The sequence below is a fragment of the Heterodontus francisci genome, chromosome 19 (assembly GCF_036365525.1).
Source record: "Heterodontus francisci isolate sHetFra1 chromosome 19, sHetFra1.hap1, whole genome shotgun sequence".
Classification (NCBI taxonomy): Eukaryota; Metazoa; Chordata; class Chondrichthyes; order Heterodontiformes; family Heterodontidae; genus Heterodontus; species Heterodontus francisci.
The window spans coordinates 64,058,824-64,081,226 of NC_090389.1; the positions used below are offsets into that span (position 1 = coordinate 64,058,824).

The following is a 22,403-nucleotide window of genomic DNA, read 5'->3' on the forward strand; positions in this document are numbered from 1 at the left end:
ATCATCCTGCAACTTGTGGTGATTTTCAATTCATAACAGTATCTCTTGCTCATCACAAGTTGCTGGTTAGTTTGAATGTTAATACTTTCATGTGTCTCAGGCCATTATTGTTTCAACAAATGCTAGCCCAATACAAACCTATTTTTCTATGTTCTAAGTGGAGCTTTCAAACCAATTTATTTTTGATTAAACAATAATTGCTTTCCCCAACAATTGTAAAAAAAAAAGTGAGGGAAGAGTATTGAAAGATTTTCAGTTTTCAAGTACCATTTCTGCCTAAACATTGTGACCTCAATGGAAACTGGGAAAGCACAGAATGGGAGACATTTTCACACACTAACTCCCTTACAGCACCCCCCGGAACAATGTTGAGCCTTATCTTGAAAAGGCACGTCACTTTATTTTAACAGTCAGAAAACCAGGTCTCATTAGGATCCCATTTATTGAGTAGCCATTTATTTTGTCTTTTTTTTTCTGTTAAGGTATTTGCTGCTCAAATAATGAGAACTGACTTCATCAGGAGTATTGTCTTGGTGGAAACAGTTCAGGTGCCCTATGTTAACATTTATTTATTGATCACAAGGGATCTGAAGGTAGAGCAGAGTTTGTAACTTGAGTTATTTTTACTGTCAGAATTCCATTTTGTAAATTGTGGCTTTGTTTTTACCATGTTGCCTGTCTGGATAGTTGTTCATAGCCTTTTTTTTTATTGACTACATATAAGTTAAAATATACATTATTGGTTTTTGTATTTAACTTTTTGTGCAAAACCATTTCTTTATGGTAAATGTAGGATATTCGAATTCATACTGAAATTCCAAAGGAGTACTTGGAAATACTGGAGACCTCTGTGAATGGATCATACCATCGTGTAAGAGCTCTAAAGAAGGGGCAAACAATAATTGATGCTTCATTAACCAATGTGGTATCTCAGGTCAGTTGTATTCTATGTCTCGTAGTCCCTTCCCATTTAATGCCAAACCTTCATTTAGTAATAAGGAAGCATGTTGAAAAAAATAACCTAAGAAGTAAGAGCAGGAGTAGACCATATGGCCCCTTGAGCCTACACCACCATTAAATACAATCATGGTTGATTTTCTACCTTAACTCCACCTTCCCGCACTATCCCCACATCCCTTGATTCCCCAAGAGATCAAAAAACTATCAAACGAACATAGGAATTGGGAGCAGAAGTAGGCCATTCGGCCCCTCTAGCCTGTTGCGCTATTCAATAAGATCATGTCTGATGTGTTTGTGTCTCGAATTCCATGCTCCCATCTACCCCGATAACCTTAGATTCTCGATCGGCAAGGGAATCAATCTACCCCGCCTTAAAATTATTCAATGACTCCGCCTGCGCCATCCTCTGAGGCAGAGAGCTCCAAAGTCGCACAACCCTCAGAAAAAATTTCTCATCTCTGTCCTAAAAGGTCGACCCCTAATTTTAAAACCGTGCCCCCTATTTCTGGACTCGCCCACAAAAGGAAACACCTTTTCCACATCCATCTTGTCAAGACCGTTCAGGATCTTGTATACTTCAATCAAGTCTCCCCTCACTCTTCTTAACTCCAGTGAAAACAAGCCCACTCTGTTCAACCTTTCCTCTTAAAAACAACCTGCTCATTTCCAGGTATCAATCTAGTAAACCTCCTCTGAACTGCCTCCAGTGCATTTACATCCTTAAATAAAGAATCAAATTGCGCACAGTATTCGAGATGTGGTCTCAATAATGCCCTGTATAACTGAAGCATAGCATCCTTACTTTTATTTTCAATTCATCTTGTAATAAAGGATAGCATTCCATTAGCCTTCCTAATTACTTGCTGTGCCTGTAAACTAACTTTTTGTGACTCATGCACTAGAATACCTAGATCCCTCTGCACCTCAGAGTTCTGCAGTCATTCTCCATTTAAGTAATACTCTGATTTTTTATTCTTCCTGCCAAAGTGAACAACTTCATATTTTCTCACATTATACTCCATCTGCCAGATTTTTGCCCACTCACTCAACCTATCTATATCGGTCTGCAAGCTCCTCATGTCCTCTTCACGACGTACTTTCCTACCTACCTTTGTGTCATTTGCAAATTTAGTTACCATGTCATTGCTCCCCTCATCTAAGTCATTGATATAAATTGTAAAAAGTTGAGACCCCAGCACAGACCCATCCGGGACTCCACTCGTCACATCCTGCCAATCAGAAATGACCCATTTCTGCATACTGTTTTCTGCCAGCCAGCCAATCTTCTGTCCATGCTATTATGTTACCCACTACACCATGAGCTCCTACTTTGCGCAATAACCTTTTATATGGCACCTTGTCAAATGACTTCTGGAAATCCAAGTACTGTAGGTCAACAGACTCCCCTTCATCCACGGCACATGTTACTCCTTCAAAGAACTCCAATAAATTGGTTAAATATGATCTCCCTTTCGCAAAGACATGCTGACTATCGATCTCAGTCTTGAGTATACTCAACCATGAAGCATCCACAACCCTGGGGTAGGCAATTCCAAAGATGCACAACCCTCGGAGAAGAAATTTCTCCTCATTTTAGTTCTAAATGATCACCCTAAGGCTGTCTCCCATGTTGTAGATTTCCCAGTGAGGGGAAACAACCTCTGTGTTTAGTCTGTCAAACCCCTTCAGAATCTTGTATGTTTCAATGCGATCTCCTCTCATGCTTCAAAACTCCAGAGAGTATAGACCCAGTTTACTCAGCCACTCATCATAGGACAACCCCCTCATCCCAGGAACAAATCTAATGAACCTTTGCTGTACTGCCTCCAAGGCAAGTTGTATCCTTCCTTCAATATGGAGACAAAAACTGTGCAAGTTAATAGTGTACAAAATGCTGTACCTAAGCTGGTTAAAAACTAGAATGGTTTTTTGTTCCCTCTTCAATGAATAAGATGAAGCATTTGCATCCTTCCTCATTTCCTGACTTATTAGTACTGCCAGACTACAGAGAAAAATAACTTTTTGTAGGGTTAGGCAGCAGACATTTGATTTCAGCATTGGAGCAAGTTTTTAAATTGGGAAGTTGAGACCTTTGAGGTTGCATGCATTCTATTAAACTGGTTTTGGCTGAAGTTTCAAACTTGATTACAATTCTGTTTCACACCCTTTTGTTCCAAGAGGAAATTGAATTTATAGGAGTAGTATTAAATAATCTAACAAAATAACTAAAGTGTTTATAATGAAAAACACCTAATCCATTATCCAGTTTGGAGCTCTAACTTTGTACATCCAAACAGATAAAATGTGGATAAATGAATGTGACCAAATCCAGAACACCATGGAGAACTGTACTGCTCTTTAAATAGTGAAATGAGTGCTTTATATAGTGCTTTTCACCAATCTCAGGACATCATAAAGCTCTTTACAGCCAGTGAGGTAGTTTGGATGTGTAGTCATTCTTGCAATGCAGGAACACAGCTATGTAATGTACATAATGGAAGGAAATGCAACAGGTGTGTCAGAAAATATGACACTTGCCATACTAATGTACAGTAATAAACTTCTAAGTAATAAACTTCTAAATAATAACCTGATGCCTTGCTGGTTGCTGAGTTAAAACACCTTTGAAGAATTCCTACGCTTATCTTAAGTTCAGAATATTGCATTTTGGGAAATATTATAGAGTTTCTATGCTATGTATTTAACAAAATAACCTAGCTTGCTTAACTTTTTTTTGTAGGACTTGCAAGCATTTTATTCCTCTGACATAGTCAGCCTTAGCTTTTCATTCTATCGTATCCAAGTCTGACAGTCATGTGTTGAAGCCCCACTTAAGGAGATGAGCATATCATTTAGGCTGGCATTTCAGTGCAGCACTGAAAGTGTGCTGAATTGTTGGAGGTGTCAACTTTTGGATTAAAAGTTAAATTGAGATCTCTTCAACCCTCTCCAGTAGGGGGAAAAGATTCCACAATACTATTCAAAGAACAGCAGGGGAGTGCTCCTGGTGTTCTGGCCAACTTTTATCCCTAAACCGACGGTTGGAAAAGGAACAGATGATCTGGTCATTTATTTAATTGCTGCTTGTCTGACTTGGTGCAAATTGGCTGCTGTGTTTCCTGCATTGCAACAGTGACTACACATCCAAACTACATAGTTGGCTGTAAAGAGCTTTAGGATGCCCTGAGGTTGTGAAAAGTGCTATATAAAAGCAGAAAGTACTGGAAATATTCAGATCAGGCAGCATCTGTGGAGAGAGAAACAGAGTTAATGTTTCAGCTCTGATCTTTCATCAGAACTATATAAAAGTGCTCATTTCACTATTCAAAGAGTAGTGTAGTTCTCCAGGGTGTTCTGGCCAATACTTATCCCTCAACCAACAACACTCAACACATAGAAGCCAAATACTGCAGAGGCTGGAAATCTGAAATAAAAACAGTGCTAGAAATACTCAGCAGGTCTGGCAGCATCTGTGGAGAGAGAAGCAAAGTTAACGTTTCAGTTCTGATCAAAGGTCACAGACCTAAAACATTAACTTCTTTCTCCACAGATCCTGCCAGACCTGAGTATTTCCAGCACTTTGTTTTTTGTCGCTGAAACACATATCTCTGGTCGTTATATCATTGCTGTTTGTGGGAGTTTGGGATGTCCTGAAGTGTTGAAAGATGCTGTATGTCTATCTGTCTGCCTTTTGTTAGTCTGTTGAGTAGTGCTTCAAGCTTCTGTGCAGTCTGATTACTTGACGGAATACTGTTGGGTGTAAAAGTTCATTTGAGCTGGAAAAAAGAAATTGATCATACATGTGCGTTCTTTATTGTAGCAAAGTAAAATGTGGCCTTACTCGATATAATTAGCAATTATTAGTCAACCCATTCTGTTTCACACTTTCCAATTAATTATCAAAACAAAGATGTGAAATTATTTTGCATTGTTAATTTGGCATGTTTTGTTCAAATTGTTATGAATTTTTTTTGACTAAAATCATGCATAAAATGTATCAAACAAAATATGTTAATTTTCAACTTTTTTATGAATACGTTTAATAAAGTGAGAACATGAGTGTTAAATTTTATTATGTATCTGAGCTGGTGGATGAGAAAGAAAAAATTTGGAATGTCAGTCTTCAAAATCTAAGTCTGTAGTAAGAAATTAATGGATTGTAAATTTAGAATTTGTATTGCTGTAATGCAATAAGCTTTTTGTTATATAAATTACCAAAAATCTGCTTTTGTATCAGTGAAGCATAGCCACATGCTGTTGAAGTGGTTGTCGTAAACTGCAAATAGCTACAAGCTCTGAAAGTTTTTGGTTTTATTAAGTAGTTTATAAAACACTTGGTTTTTAAACATACACATCATTTTGCCGCCTTGCCTGACAAATCTTGGTTATTTCAGTACAGTTCATAATTTAACTATCTCTAATTTTTTTGTTAATTTTGACTTTCAGAATGGAATTGTACATTCCCTGCCTGTCCCTGTGCGGAACCAACAGGAAGTAGAAATTTATAATCCAATAGTTCTTACACCAAGTATTTTGACCTTTCCTTGGCAGCAGATGACTGGAACGTATCAATATGCAATAAAGGTGCATTTTTTTTCTGTAAACTTAACATTTTTTGATATTCATTATGTGCGCAAGATTTCTGTTAATTACCTTCAGTCCCATGCTACAGGTAGAAATCAGTAATGAGTTTAGTTTGTTTCTTTCAAAATAAATTGTTTTTTATACAGCTTATTCTCATTAGACTTTGTCTTTGTTTCTTTTCACCCTTTCTTTACTGTCCAGATTAATATTTAAATATGATCTCTGATGCAAAATTTGTTGAGTAGTACAGTACTAAAGGTCGGGGAAATTATTTCAGAGATTGACCGTGTAAAACTTTCTCTCCAGTTTTGTGAAGGCGAGAGTCTGTATATTGAATCTTGATTGACAGTGCCTTCTCTGTTGACTGACTGGCCCCAGTAAGCAATAATGAAAATTATCTTGACGCAAAACTACTCTTCAGTCAGTAGCTTGCTTATTGTTTCAGTGCAAAAGAATGTATGCATAATTTGAGCACTTTTTTGGGCTCCTAACCTGCTGTAGAAGCCATGGAATTATCTGGCTGGTCGAGTTGAGTTTCTGATCACTGGTGACACTAGGATGATGCTGACAGGGGTCTCAGATGATATTGCCTCTAGAGATGCTCTCAGATTGGAGTTAGTATTTGTCTGGGACTTCTGAAATGCAAATGCTACTTGCCATTTATCACCCCAAGCCTGGGTGTTCTCCAAGTCTTGCTGCATGCAGGTATGAACTGCTTCATTATCCAAAGAATTCTGAATGGAGCTAAACATTGCAATTATTAATCAACAGCCCCACTTCTGACCCGATGATGGAGAGAAGGTCGTTGAAGATAGTTTTGTCCTCCTGAGGAATTCTGCAGAGATGATTAGCCCCCAACGACCATAACCATTTTCCTTTGTGTCAAGTATAACTCCAGCACTGGAGAGTTTCACCCTGATTCCCATTGACTTCAATTTTCTTAAGGTTCCTTGGCGCCACAGTTGATCGACTGCTACCCTGTTTCGAAGGGCAATCACTTTCACACCACCTCTGGAATTCAGGTCTTCTCTCCATGTTTGGACCAATGTTATAATGACATATTAGTTTGTTTTGTGGAGGTCGTTTTGCAATATCCCAGTAATTCTTGCAAGGTATTCGATACACATTTCCAAATAAATTAGAATGGCATTCTGCTTAATGTGATTAAAGTTGCAGTATATTTTAATTACATTGTATATTTATTCCAATAATTTATGTTTAATTTGTTACACAGGCAGAAGGTGGGAGTGGAAATTTTACCTGGTCATCATCCAACCAGGCTGTGGCAAGAGTGACCGTTAAAGGAATTATGACAACAGGAAGCGATATAGGATTAAGTGTAATACAAGCACATGATGTTCAGAATCCATTGCACTATGGGCAAATGATGGTAAAATTATTTTTTTTCAAATTCCTATCTCTACTTCTGTTCATGAACTTTCAGGAAATGCAAAAATGTGTATATTTGCAATAAAATTATGTACTCAGATTTTACAAAATTGAAGCAATAAAACAATGGCCCTGATTTTGCAGTAAAATTAACAGAGGCTATTAATGCTCACTGATATTGAAGTGTAAATAGAATCTCATTCCATTGGATTTTCATTATGTTTTGAGATTTTTTTTTAAAGTAATAAATGTCTCAAAGTCTCTCTCAATCCCATCTTTGATTCCTTCTTTTCATTTTGCTTCCTGGGCATGATTTGGTGTCAGATTAGTTCTAACATTAGAACAGTTCTAATGAAGGGTCACTGACCTGAAACATTAACTCTGCTTCTCTCTCCACAGATGCTGCCAGATCTGCTGAGTATTTCCAGCATTTCTTGAAGTATAATGAATGTTCGTTTGCTGTTGACTGACTAGAGATCTGGGCCATTAATTGTTAAGGACATCCCTGTAGCTTCAGTTTTCTAAAAGGTTATTTTACCTTCGGGTAATAAGCAGGGAAAGTTAGATATGTGTGTGGTCCTGAGAATGCCATTTGGTCTAAGATATTGCCCCAGGCTTGGGCAGGCCCTTTTAAAAGAAGGACTAAAACTGTACCTTTAAGTCTTTGATCACCGTATGTTACTGTAGAGCAAGAACTATTTCTTACACTTCTGTCAGAGTTTTTGTCCCTATAATATTTACTGCAAAGTGTATGTGGTTTTCAGTGTTTTCTTTACATGTATCCAGGAAAATTTTCTCGAAACCAATGAAGTAGTTCATTAACCAGACTAATTGTTTATCAAATTATCAATTTTATCAAATGAAATTGATCAGTCCCATTTTCAAAAATGACTTGCCTTTAAGTGTTATGGCTAGTAGCTTGGATAGTTTTTAGCTTAATGTCTTGATTTTAATTTGTAATACTGTTTCAATTTTTTTTTTAAACCAAGGTTTATGTAATAGAGCCAATCCAAATGGAATTTACACCTTGCCAGGTAGAAACTCGAGTTGGACAAATACTGGATTTGCCCCTCAAAATTTATGGTCTTATGAACGTGGAAACAAAAGAAAAAGTTATGCTAACTGACTGTTCCCATTTTGATCTGGTGGTAGAAATTGAAAACCGTGGTGTTTTTAAAACCATAGAAGGTAATGAAGAAAGGACATTTATCTTTGTGATAAGACTAATAGCTGGAAGAGACAAACTAGTAATTTCTGTTTTAGTATTTTTTCATGTAAGTAAATAATATTTATCTTCAATGGAGTAAAAGATAGAGCTGTGAACACTTCAGCTTGTATTTATATAGTGCCTTTAACGTAATAAAATACCCCAAGGTGCTTCACAGGAGTGTTATGAAACAAAATGACACTGAGCTACATAGAGATGTTAGATAAGGTGGCCAGAAGCTTTGTTAAAGAGGTGGATTTAAGGAGTGTTTAAAAGGAGGAAAGAGAAGTAGCAAGGTATAAGGAGGGAATTCCAGAGCTTAGTCAGAGTCATACAGCACAGAAACAGGCCCTTCGGCCCACCGTGTCTGTGCCGGCCATCAAGCACCTACCTATTCTAATCCCATTTTCCAGCACTTGGCCCGTAGCCTTGTGTGCTATGGCGTTTCAAGTGCTCATCTAAATACTTCTTGAATGTTATGGTTCCTGCCTCTACCACCTCTTCAGGCAGTGCATTCCAGATTCCAACCACCCTCTGGGTGAAATTTTTTTTCCTCAAATCCCCTCTAAACCTCCTGCCCCTTGCCTTAAATCTATGCCCCCTGGTTATTGACCCCACAGAGTCATAGAGTTAGGGCCGAGGCAACTGAAGGCACACCCACCAGTGATGGAGTGATTAAAATTGGGGATGCTCGAGAGGCCAGAATTAATGAGTGCAGATAGCTTGGAAGGTAGTGGTTCTGGAGGGGTTAGAGATGGGGAGGGGTGAGGCCAAGGAGGGATTTGAAAACAAGGATGAGAATTTTAAAATCAAGACATTGCTTGACCTGGAGCCAGTGTAGATCAGCAAGCACAGGGATGACAAGTGAACGGGACTCAGTGCGAGTTAAGACACGGGCAGCAGAGTTTTGGAGACCTCCAGTTTACAGAGAGTAGAATGTGGCAGGCCAGCCAGGAGGGTGTTGGAATAGTCAAGTCTAGAGGTAACAAATGCATGAATGAGGATTTCAGCACCAGATGAGCTGAGGGAGGGGCAAAGTTGGCTAATGTTATGGAGGTGGAAATAGATGGTATTAGCGATGGCACGAATATGAGGTCAGAAGCTCATTACAGGGTCAAATATAACACCAAGTTTGCGAACATTCTGGTTCAGTCTCAGACTATTGCCAGGGAGACGGATGGAGTCAGTAGCTAGGAGCAGGGGCTAAAAACACTGGCTTCAATCTTCCCAATATTTTATTGCACGAAATTTCTGCTCATCCAGTACTGGATGTTAGATGAGCAGTCTGATAATTTAGCAACAGACGAGTCGCGAGGGGTGGTGGTGAAGTAAAGCTGGGTGTTCTCTGCATACATGTGAAAACTAAGGCTGTGCTTTCAGTTGATGTTGCCAAGGGGCATCATGTAAATGAGAAATAGGAGGAGATCAAGGCTCAATCCTTGGACACCAGAGGTAATGGTGCAGGAGCAGGAAGAGAAGCCATTGCAAGTAATTCTCTGGCGATGATAGATAAGAATGGAATTGGGTGAGAGCAGTCCTGCGCAACTGGGTGACAGTGGAGAGGCGTTGGAGGAGGATGGTGAGGTCAACAGTGTCAAAGGCTGCAGACAGGTCGAGAAGGATGAGGAAGGAAAGCTTACCTTTGTCACAGAGACACAGGATGTCATTTGTGACTTTGATAGCTGTTTCGGGTACTGTGGTAGGGGCAGAAACATAATTGGAGGGATTCAAAGATGGGCACGATTTGGGAGGCAACAGCACATTCAAGGACTTTGGGGAAGCATGGGAGGTTGAAGATGGGGCGGTGTTTTGTAAGGATGGTGGGTTTCTTTGAGAAGAGGGTTAATAGATTTAAAAAAGAGAGACAAAACTTGAAGATGAACTGTTAGCGTTATCGGATAACGTGGAGACCAGGAGGGGAAATTTGAGTGGTTAGCAGTTTAGTGGGAATGGGGGCGAGGGAGCAGGAGGTGGATCTTATGGACAAGGTGAGCTTGGAGAGGGAAAGGGGGGAAATGGGAGAGAAACTAGAGAAAGATGCAAGTTCGAGGCTAAGGTGGGGTCGGGAGGAAGATTTCGAAGAAGTTTGGCCAGGTGGGCAAGTGGAAGGGAGGGATGCGGCTGAAGCAGCTGATCAGACAGCCTTGATCTTAGTGACAAAGAAGTGCATGAGCTCCTCGAACTTATTGTTGTAGGTAAGGGGTTTAAGAAAACTGTTTGCAGCAGAGAAAAGAAGCCAGGGCTTATCTTTGCATTCCAGGATGATCCTGGAATTGTGAGCAGTTTTAGCGGATGAGAACAGGACCTGAAAGTGTTTTTAAATGGTCCAGCCAGATCTGGCAGTGGATGGCTAAACCACTTGTCTGCCATATCCTTTCAAGTCTGTGTTCCTTGGACTTGAACTTAAGGGAGTGGAGATGAGGGCCGTCCCAGGAGAATGGACAGGACGAGAGCATCAAAGGTGGAGGTGAGGATGTGATTGAACAAATCACTAGCTGCAGGGAAAGCGTGGGCCAAAGGCTAGATAGTTGGAATATTGACAGTGCAGTTGTAAGTGAATTGGGGGATAATTTTTTTCCAGGGACGGATATAGAAGGAAGTAGGGTTGGGGTGTGGAAGGGCGATGTGGGTGGTGAGTGCTATACGAAAGTGATCAGAGATGGCCTTATCTGTGATTGATACAATGGGTGTAGCAAGACCGCATGAGATGGCAAGGTTGTGGATGCTGTGAATATGGGCCGGGGAGTTTACATGAAGGGCGAGATTTAGGGAGGATAAGAGGTCAGCGAAGTGGAGAGGGAACATGATGAGTTGAGAGAGAGAGAGGCTGAAATCACTCAGAATTAGAAGTCATTTGGTGCAAAGGCTGAGGGAGGAAAGCAGTGACGACATGAGAATTTTTAGTGCACTTGGGAGGACAATAGAGAACAATGATTATGAATGAGGGGTGGAACAAGGTCCGATCCTCAAAGGAGGAGAAAGTGCCAGAGGAGTAGGGGGTCAGGTTGAGGTGTGATCTGGTGATGAGCGCCACACCACCACCGTGATGGTCTTAGCAGGGCAAGCAGTGCAAGATGCATCCAGCAAGGTGGCTTCATTAAGGGCAAAGGTGTCATAACCTCTGAGTCTGGTTTCTGTTAAGGCAATGATGTTGATGCAATCATCCACAATACGTTCATGGATGGCAGGGGCCTTATTCACAAGTAAACAGACTTCTGGAGCGAGATGCATAGAGTGGTGGGTGAAAACTCATTTCACTGGCAGAGTCCACAGGATCAAAGTGGGAGGGGTGATTTGATTTGGACAGGAAGGAGATTGGCAAGATTTGCCCCCGGTGGGCGCACTGGGTGGGAAGGGCGACGAGAGAGTGGGATGTGTCACTTAGGGTTACTGCACATAATGAGCCAGCGCCAAGTGCCTCAATGAGCCATTTGGAGGATGCCAAGAAGCACAAAGGGAAGCTGTAGGCTTATCTAAGAGGAAGTCAAGCCTAGGATGGAAAAAGAGAGCAGGAAGGTTGAGGAGTACTGAAAGATCGCGATATGGAATTGGGAGGGAAGAGTACCTGAGAGTGGAGAAGTGAAAGGAGGAATGACGATAGAAAAGAGGGGTCTTGGTGCGGTAAAGAGAAGAGGTAAAAAGAAAGAGGAAAAAGTGGAAATAGAATGAAGGGCTCAGGCCCAGAGCAGCAGCCAAAATGCACATGGATAGACTCTGGGAAAGCTCAAGTTGCATAGATCTGGTTAAGATTTTTAATAGTACTGTAAACTGAAAATTGAATTTTTTAGTATTTGTTACCCGCAGTCAATGCTTCAAGTGCAACCAGGATTCTGGTGATAGTGTGTATGAACTTGGGTTATAGACAGCATTGGGTTTGGTGCCAATGCTCCACTCCTTTCGTTCCTCTTCGCGCCCCCCCCCCTGCCCAATGACCAATCACACAGACACAGTCAAACCTTACAAATGAATTTTTCTCCGGGTGAAATACTGGAAGGTGCCCGCGTCTTTAGATTTAAATGCTACCAAGGAGCCTCATGGCTTCAGCAATAAGGGGAGAATACTAAAATACTAATTGGGGTGGGGAGACATGACGTCTCTTCAAAGATGACTCACATAAATTTTCTTTTGCATTGTTAGTTTGTACATCATACCGCATTTTGTGCTGGAAATAAAGCATTGTAAAGTTCCTAACTACGTTTATGAAGCAGCATTCCCACTATATAATGTTTATTTATTTATTTAAAGATACAGCACTGAAACAGGCCGTTCAGCCCACCAAGTCTGTGCCGACCATCAACCACCCATTTATACTAATCCTACATTAATCCCATATTCCTACCACATCCCCACCTTCCCTCAATTCCCCTACCACCTACCTTATCAGTATTTGAGTGAGCTCAGCTATCCAAATCCAGTAGATTGAGTCCTACAGTTCAGTTTGTCAGTTTTACACTTGAATACCTGGCTAATCAAGATTGGTTAATACATTTGTAATGGCAAGTTGTCAACCAGGATAAATTGCACGCTTTTTAATTTATTTGCTTTGTAGGATAGAAATATTCCCATTAAAATGTTCTACTCTTGCAATGATATTGTGTATGATGGAGAGATTAATGCATGATATCTGGAAGGGATAGGCTTGACACCTCTATGCTGCCTATGTTCTTAAAGGGGAAACATTTACTTGGGGTCAGAAGGAAATGTATTCTGCCTGTTCATTTCAAAGCCAATTAATGGCGCAAACGATGGGGTGTAGTGTTATAATACAGCATATAAAAATGAATGAAATGTTTAAATTTATTTAACCAGCCTCTTTCTTAACAGGGCGATTGGAACCAGGCCCTAAGCACTGCAGTGGAATAAGAGTTCAAGCCGAAGCTCAGGGTTACACCACTCTTGTGGTTAGTTATAGTCATGGCCATGTATACCTTACTGCCAGTATCACTATTGTTGCATATGTGCCACTGAAAGTAAGTATTAACTATGCAAAGGTTTGTATTTCAGGATTTACCTTTTTTCCTCCTATGTGTCTCCTCTGTTTTCATTATGTATAAATTATAATTTAATGTTGGAGTCTCTCCGCATTTATGCACATTTTAATGTTGCCATTGGTGTAAAGTTGCACAACTTGCCTTTATTTATCACCTTTTTAATATAGAAAAACATCTCCCAAGGCACTTCAGAGATATAAGGAATACTCACCAAGTCAAAGAGAGATTAGGGAAGGTGATTTTAAAATTTAAAATCAATGTCAAAAAGCTGGATTTTAAGGAGGGCTGTAAAACTGGAAAGGAAGGTGCAGAGCGAGAGGAGTTTAGGGAGAGAATTCCATAGCGTAGAGTTCAGATGCCTTAGGGCATGGCTGCCAATAGTAGGGGTTTACAAGAGACTGTGTTTGGGAGGGCTTTTGGAGCTAAAGGAGGTGAGAGTTGGGAAAGGTGAGGCCATGGAAAAATTTAAACAAACTTACAAATTTTAAGTTGACATTTTTAAGGGGCAGGAAGCCAAAGTCGTTCAGTGAGGTAATGGGCAAGTGGGTAGTGGTGTGAAATGGATTGTAAGCAGCAAAGTTTTTGGTGAGCTGAGGTTTATAAAGGGTGGAGGATGGAAGGCTGACCAAAGAGAACATTTGACTAATTGAGTCCAGAGGTGGCCAAGCCATTGATCAGGGGTTTTTGGGGACACGTGTGTTCAGGTGGGGCAGGGGCAGCCAATGTTGTGGAGTTGGAAGTAGGCAGTCTTTGTGACAGTGGGGATGTGGAATTGAAAACTTGGTTTCACAGTAAACGGGTGCCAAGCTTCTGAGCAGCCTGGTTGAACCTGAGGTGGTGGTCACAAATGCGGATGAAGTTGGTGAGAAAGTTTGTTTTCTGCAATTTTTAAAAATCAGAGATTTCGAGCAGCTCTCAACCCATTCTTGTAGTGAGAATACAAGCTTTGTCACCTCTCCTAAATCATCATCTACCGCTTGGTGAGATGCTTTGGGACTTCCATTTACATTAAAGGCACTGTATAAATCTAAGTTGTTGTTGATGGGAAGAATTTGCATACTGCTGTCTGTTATGCCAATGCTTTGTAAGGATCACTCCTTGGTTGTAACTTGACCTATTAAGTGCACAGCTGTAATGATTAGTTAATAGTACAGCCTGTGATGTTGTATTGGAAACTTTTGACTGTAGTAACATTCAGCATTTCAAATACTGGCTGCCATTTTAATTCTCATGAGTGGAGGTCCTGAAAATAAAAAGAAGAGAATATTTTGCCCAGGCAGTGCAATCCCAACATCTGTGGCACAAATGAGAAGGTTCTATTATAAAGTACAGTTTTCTGTTGACTTTGTGAAAGTTATTTAGCAGTTAATTTAGTGGCTGCTATTTGATTTTAGTTCACCTTTAACTTAAGCGAGTAAGAAAAGGGACTTGTGGGTACATAATGTTCTGTAGATAAAAGGATGCATTATGGCATTGAGAGAAATATATTCTTCATTACCCAACATTAATTTATTTGAAGCTAGGAATTCAAGAAACATTGAACTTCATCTAGATATTATAAATGGATTGAAATAACTATATGTAACACAATTGATTAGGTTGGCTACTGTGTTGTGATCTGTGTTAATTTAATATACAATTTCTGGAGCTATATTAAAAATAGTTGAATACTCTTCATGTGAAGGCAAATGAGAGACTATTTGATTGTGATTACGTTCACATACTTTGATAAACAGAATTGAAGTTTTTCATTTGAAGAAAGTAATTTGGAACATTTTTTGGATTGTTTAAATGCACTGGGAAGGGCAGAAGAACCATGGTTACAAAATACTAGGGCCCACAAGAAAGTTGAGATTCGTAGTATCACAGAAGGTTACCAATGTCCTTGTTGATCAGAATCAACAGCACTGAAATTAGAAGTCAGATGTGGCTGTATGCAACAATTACAATTGTCACAGAAAAGTTTTGAGTTCCAAGATTGGCAAAATTGCTGCAGGATAATTTAGTGCAAACCTTGTCCAGGTAAAATTTGGAGTTATATAGCTTACTCTAATGGATTTGGTGAGGTAAAAAGGGAGAAATATTAATTACTTGTATTTAAGCAACAGTCCCATAAAGCATGAAGGAGTTACTATTTAATGAATTCACTTAACCAAACAAAGAGTGCAGTTATTATGGACAGATGTTGGAGCTTGGCCTTTATCAATATTTGAATATACATTAACAAGTGATTGTCAAGTTGAACCGTTGCCTAAAGATGAAGTTATTGGCATAACAGTGGCAGATTTGATCGCAAAAATCTTTAACTTTCACAAAGACTGACAATTATGGATCTTATGGAATCCCTCGACAGGCATTTAGTGTTTATATTGTTTTAAAAATAAACAAGTGCAGTCTTGCTGTTAGTAACTTGGGTGCTTCTAATTGATGTAGGACCTTACTGGCTATTGATTTGTGATGTAATCTTGCAATAATGTTCACAAACTGTAATACAGAACATAGTCATTCTGGTTGGTTAATTCCCATGCCTCCTCCTTGCTTTGGAGACTTTTGATGGTTGGACTTGCCATATTTAGAAGATACCACTGCTACTGTTAAATTTTGCTTTGATACTTGATATGTTGTAGTTCTTTAAAAATATAAGTAAATAACCTGATGCAAAATGGACTTATATTTCTGCAATTTGCTGCCTATCATAAGCTATAGTTTTAATACCAAAATGAAATGAAGTTGCAGTATAGAAATTTGGTTTGAGTTAGTAGTACTAATTAGCATATACGTAACAGTTTGGAAGCAGGAGTTGACCATATCATGATTTTTATCTACCTAATTTTATTTCAGGCTGTTGATCCAGTATCTGTTGCTTTGGTAACTTTGGGATCCTCAAAGGATATGCTGTTTGAGGGAGGACCCAGGCCATGGGTCTTGGAGCCCTCAAAGTTCTTTACAGATCTCACAGCTGAAAATGAAGGCAGTATTATTCTTCATCTGATTAGCTCCCCAGCATTTAGAAACCAACCTAAGCATGTGGTGAGGGCTACCTGTACAGCACTGGGAGAGCAGGTGAGAAACAGCAACTTTTGCTATATACCCTGTATTGCTAAATTAAACTTCTATACAGCAGTTTCCTGGCATACCTGCTGCAAGTTGTGCAATAATATGTTGACTATATAAACTTTTTTTTTGCACAATAAATTATGTCTCACAATCTTCAGCCAGAAGTGCCGAGTGGATGATTTATCTCAGCCTCCACCTGATGTCCCTCCACAGATGTCAGTCTTCAGCTAATTCAAATCACTCAATGTAGGTAGATAGGTTGGTTAGGAAGGCATATGGGATACTTGCCTTTATTACCGAGGCATAGGATATAAGAGCAGGGAAGTTATGATGGAGCTGTATAAAACGCTAGTTAGGCCACAGCTGGAGCACTGTGTACAGTTCTGGTCACCGCACTATAGGAAGGATGTGATTGTACTGGAGAGGGTGCAGAGGAGATTCACCAGGATGTTGCCTGGGTTGGAGCAATTCAGCTATGAAGAGAGACTGCATAGGCTAGGGTTGTTTTCCTTAGAGCAGAGAAGGCTGAGGGGGGACCTGATTGGAGGGACTTTGATAGGATAGATGGGAAGAGACTTTTTCCCTTAGCAGAGGTGTCAATAACCAGGGGGCATACCTTTAAGGTAAGGGGCAGGAGGTTTAGAGGGGATTTGAGGAAATATTTTTTCACCCAAAGGGTGGTTAGAATCTGGAACACACTACCTGAAGGAGTGGTAGAGGCAGGAACCCTCATAACATTTAAGAAGTATTTAGATGAGCACTTGAAACGCCATAGCATACAAGGCTACAGGCCTAAGTGCTGGAAAATGGGATTAGAATAGATAGGTGCTTGATGGCCGACGGGCCTGTTTCTGTGCTGTATAACTGAGTCTATGGCTCTATATGATATTGTGATATCAAGAAACGGCTGAAGGCGCTGGATATAGGAAAGGTCATGGGCCCTGACCATATCCTGACTGTAGTATTGAAGACGTGCTCCAGAACTATCTGTACTTCTAGCCAAGCTGTTTCAGTACAGCTACAACACTGGCACCTACCCGACAATGTGGAAACTTGCTCAGTTATGTCCTGTTCACAAAAAGCAAAACTAATCAAATGTAGCCAATTGCCACCCGATCAGTCTACTCTCAATCATCAGTAATGCGATGTAAGGTGTCATCAACAGCGCTATCAAGCGGCACTTACTCGACAATAACTTGCTCACCGGTGCCCACTTTGGGTTCTGCCAAGAGCACTCTGCTCCAGGCCTCATTACAGCCTTGATCCAAATATGGACATAAGAGCTGAATTCCAGAGGTGAGGTGAGAGCGACTGCCCTTGACATCAAGGTGGCATTAAGGAATGCGAGCAAAATTGAATTCAGTGGGAATTGGGGGGGTAACTTTCTACTGGTTGTATTGATACCTAGCATAAAGGGAGATAGCTATGGTTGTTGGAAGTCAATCATCTCAGCCCCCAGTGCTGCAGGAGTTCTTCAGGGCAGTGTCCCAGGCCCAACTATCTTGAACTGTTTCATCAATGACCTTCCCTCCAGCATTAGGTCAGAAGCGAGGATGTTTGCTGATAATTGCACAGGTGTTCAGTACCATTCGCAACTCCTCAGAAACTGAAGCAACTTGTGTTCAGATGCAGTAGACCTGCACAATATTCAGGCTTAGGTTGATAAGTGGCAAGTAACATTCATGCCTTACAGGGCCAGGCAATGACCATCTCCAACAAGAGAGAATCTAGCCATCGCCCCTTGATATTCAATGGCATTACCATTGCTGAATCCCCCACCATCAGTGTCCTAGGGGTTACCATTGACTAGAAACTTAACTGGACCAGCCATACTGTGGCCAGAAGAGCTGTGAATTCTGCGGTGAGTAACTCACCTCTTGTCTTCCCATGCCTGTTCACCTATCTACAAGGCACAAATCAGAAGTGTGATGGAATACTCCTGTTGCCTGGATGAATGCAGCTCCAACAACACTCCAGAAGCTGGACACATCCAGGACAAAGCAGCCTGCTTGATTGGCACCCTTTCCACCACCTCAAACATTCACTCCCTCCACTGGTATACAGTGTGTGCCATCTACAAGATGCACTGCAGCAACTCGCATAGGCACCTTCAACAGCAGCTTAGAAACCCACAACTCTATCACCTAGAAGAACAAGAGCAGCACCAGCGCCTGCAGGTTCCCCTCCAAGTCACACCAGCCTAACTTGGCACTATTGCTGCTCTTTGTCGCTGGGTCAAAATTCCACAACTCCCTCCCTAACAGCAGTATGGCTGTATCGACACCATATGGACTGCAAAGGTTCAAGAAGGCGGTTCACCATCATCTTCTTGAGGGCTATTCGGGGTGGGCAATAAATGCTGGCCTTGCCAGTGATGCTCACATCCCATGAATGAATTTTTTAAAAAAAACTTACTACATACAAACTATGATGAATTTAATAGATCTGATTACTTTCTGTACTAGTTTTCCTGGTACTTGAATTAGAAAACCCATTGTTTTCCTTCAGTTTTGGAGTTAAATTTGGCTGTTTTTCACCCTAGCGCTGACATTTTGGGATGTTGTATTGGCATATTTGTTGATGTTTGTTTCTTCAAACTATATATTGTATATACTTTTTTCTCCTTTAGGTTTTGGCTTTGACAGTTGGGAACAAACCAAGTTTAAAAAATTCCTTCCCTGCAGTAGAACCAGCTGTTGTCAAGTTTATTTGTGCCCCTCCGTCCAGGCTCACATTGGCTCCTGTGTATCTGAGTCCTCAGCTGGACCTATCCTGTCCTTTGCTTCAACAAAATAAACAAGTGGTATGTCTAATTAGCTGTATTCTAAATTTGTAACATTAAAATTCCTTGTACTTTTTTGTGCCGTACTTCTAAAATATTTACCCTGTTCGGGTAAGACTCTTTATGTAGTTGCTTCAAGTATTTCAAGTCAATTGTTTTTAATTGAGAATTTTCCTTTAGTTTAGTACCTTCAATGATTTCAATTTGTTAAAAAACTCAATATTTCTTCATATTCTCATGGTACTGCTTCTCTTCTAGGTTCCTGTGTCAAACTATCGTAACCCAGTCCTTGACTTGGTAGCATATGACCAGCAAGGGCGCAGATTTGACAACTTTTCTTCCCTTAGCATTATCTGGGAATCATCAAAACTTTCCCTAGCCAGCATCGAACTCAGTATGCCATTGCAAATGAATGACAAAGATTATGGAAATGGACAAAAGAAGCAACATGGTATTGATTTGATTAAAATCAGATGGTTTATATTGCAAAAGTTGAATAGTTCACTTATTTTGACTCTGCATTTTATTTTGTTTTATTAGGTTTGCAAACTGTGTTGGTTCATCACGAATCAGGGACTACTTCTATCACAGCAACTGCAATAGGCTACCTGCAGGATCATCTTAATGCAGCTAAAGTTAAATCTAGGGTATGTCAAGTAGTTAGATTAAAGCAACTTAGTGCAGGCTTGGGTAATTGGATTTGTTTGAGTATGTGAAAAAAGTAATTTAAATCTTAAACTGTGTTGTGATCATTTTAACTTCTGACTGAATTGTAATGTAATGAGCATTCTAACTTAGTTTGGTACTTCTTTGTAACAGTATGATCCATTAATACCTGCATCTGCTACAATTGAGTTGTTGCTTGTGGAAGATGTTAAAGTCATCCCAGATAACATCACCATTTACAACCATCCTAACGTTAAGGTAAAAATATATTAATTATTTTGGGATGCATGGTCAAATAGGATCTGCTTTACAAAACATATTTATTACCATTAAAAGCTTTCAATCTTTCTGTCTAAAAGGCAGAGCTTTTGCTCAAGGAAGGATCGGGATACTTTTTCATTAATACGACTGCAACAAATCTAGCAAAAGTCATTTATCAGGAGGCCCAGGGCATTGCTCAGGTGAGTGAATATTATCTGTATAATACTTTCGGGGGGGGTGCGGAATAAAGTTCCAGTATGTTCTTGGCACTTTGCAGTAGAATTTATCTGTTATGTAGTCTTCAAGAACTGGATAGCTGAAAATGCAGTGGTTGGAGATATGTAAAATACTTGTATTGCTGAAAAAAAGACTTTCTGTCAAAGCTTTTTTGTCTTGCACTCATTAGGACAAGTGCAAGAATGCCAAATTTCAAAGGGAGTAACTATGCAGGAGGAAACACAAGTGGTATTTTCCATTAACAGGATGCTGCCGTCAAGCCAAAATGACGTTCTTTCCACACAAATGAGTAATGTGGTATATAAATTCCAGTGCCAGTGTAATGCCAAGTACATAGGCCATACGTCCCAAGGACTGGTCGATCGTATCAAACAGCGTGTCCCTTTGACTGTTCACAATAGGCAGAGTACTGATTGGACTCAACCAGCCCATATTTGGAAAACTCAACACGATGTCATGGAATCATAATTATACAGCACAGAAACGGGCCCATTGTGTCTATGCCGGCCATCAAGCACCTAACTATTCTAATCCTATTTTCCAGCACTTGGCCCATAGCCTTGTATGCTACGGCGTTTCAAGTGCTCATCCAAATACAGAGGTTCCTGCCTCTACCACCCCTTCAGGCAGTGCGTTCCAGATTCCAACCACCCTCTGGGTGAAATTCTTTTTCCTCAAATCCCCTCTGAACCTCCTGCCCCTTAATTTAAATTTATGCCCTCTGGTTATTGACCCTTCCACTAAGGGAAAATGTTTCTTCCTATCTATGCCCCTCATAATTTTGTATACCTCAATCATATCTCCCCTCAGCCTTCTCTGCTCTAAGGAAAACAACCCTCGCCTTTTCGGTCTCTCTTTATAGCTGAAATGCTCCAGCCCAGGCAACATCCTGGTGAATCTCCTCTGCTCCCTCTGCAGTGCAATCACATCCTTCCTATAGTGTGGTGCCCAGAACTGTACACTGTACTCCAGCTGTGGCCTAACTAGCGTTTTATACAGCTCCATCATAACCTCCCTACTCTTGTATTAGCCGAGGCATAGAATATAAGCAAGTATCCCATATGCCTTCCTAACCACCTTATCTACCTGTCCTGCTGCCTTCAGTGATATATGGACAGGTACACCAAGGTCCCTCTGACCCTCTGTGCTTCCTAGGGTCTACCATCCATTGTATATTCCCTTGCCTTGTTAGTCCTCCCAAAATGCATCACCTCGCACTTCTCAGGATTAAATTCCATTTGCCACTGTTCTGCCCATCTTACCAGCCCATCTATATCGTCCTGTAATCTAAGGCTTTCCTCCTCACTATTTACGACAACACCAATTTTCATGTCATCTGCAAACTTACTGATCATATCTCCTGTATTCACATCTAAATCATTAATGTACACTACAAACAGCAAGGGACCCAGCACCGATCCTGCCTGAAGTCTGATGTTTAGATGTGATTCTGCAATTGGACAGCACTTGCTGAACAATCCCGAGTGTGCTAAGACAACCAATTTAAGATCATCAGTCGGGCTCGCAATGTGGTGCACTTACACTTGCCAGAAGCTACAGATGCAGGAACCTGTCTTTTGCAGGCAAAAGGAATCTGTCCAGGCATTGCGCATTTTTTGCATTTAACAAAAGCTTGGGGGGACAATAGTTCCCTGGTGCATTCTCCGTGGCAACGCTTCGACCAATCAGCACGCTTTTCTCATGCAGTATAAATTGTTCCCTTTAAAATTTGGCATTCTTCGTCTGTCCTGATGAGTGCAAGGTGAAAAAGCTTCAACAGCATGTCTCTTTTTTTTTCAGCAATACTAAAATATTTGGAGCTTTGGATGGTAAATTTCAGAACATTGAGTTTCCCTTGAGCAGAATATTCTTGAGCAATATATATATTTTATATTAGCATTATAGTCAGTAAACTAGGTTTTTAGATGAACTTTATAAAGCAATTTTTTAAAACCATGAACTACCCTCAGCCAAATAATATCATCTTTTATGTCTTGCACTAATAGTTTTCTAAAAGCTGCTTACTTTCAGAAATGTGGAATTGCACAACTCTGTTGCATTTCCAAGGCACCCAATAATTTAGCTTGCGTCCAGGCTCTGCGATGCACATGGCCAACAGTCACAGGTTTGGCCAACAAGTCTCTGAATTTAACACAGCTGGAATTGGCACTTTTTTTTTTTGTTCCTGTGTGATTAGGTACTAGCTGACTAGCAGGTTGTTTTGGAGCAGTAAGTCTGGCTTTGAGTTCAAGTAAAATGAAGCAGGCTC

At 40.4% G+C, this 22,403-nt stretch overlaps 1 protein-coding gene across 1 annotated transcript in view; it reads left to right on the forward strand.

Moving 5' to 3' along the window:
• The window catches only part of nup210 (nucleoporin 210), a 122,769-nt gene that overhangs the window by 44,060 nt on the left and 56,306 nt on the right, over positions 1-22,403 (forward strand). The window contains exons 10-20 of the mRNA XM_068051797.1: positions 794-934; positions 5,407-5,544; positions 6,779-6,934; positions 7,923-8,121; positions 12,965-13,110; positions 15,973-16,194; positions 18,818-18,991; positions 19,229-19,421; positions 19,511-19,617; positions 19,790-19,894; positions 19,996-20,097. Coding sequence (XP_067907898.1) covers positions 794-934; positions 5,407-5,544; positions 6,779-6,934; positions 7,923-8,121; positions 12,965-13,110; positions 15,973-16,194; positions 18,818-18,991; positions 19,229-19,421; positions 19,511-19,617; positions 19,790-19,894; positions 19,996-20,097 — 1,683 coding nt within the window. The remainder of the gene's footprint in view (positions 1-793; positions 935-5,406; positions 5,545-6,778; positions 6,935-7,922; positions 8,122-12,964; positions 13,111-15,972; positions 16,195-18,817; positions 18,992-19,228; positions 19,422-19,510; positions 19,618-19,789; positions 19,895-19,995; positions 20,098-22,403) is intronic.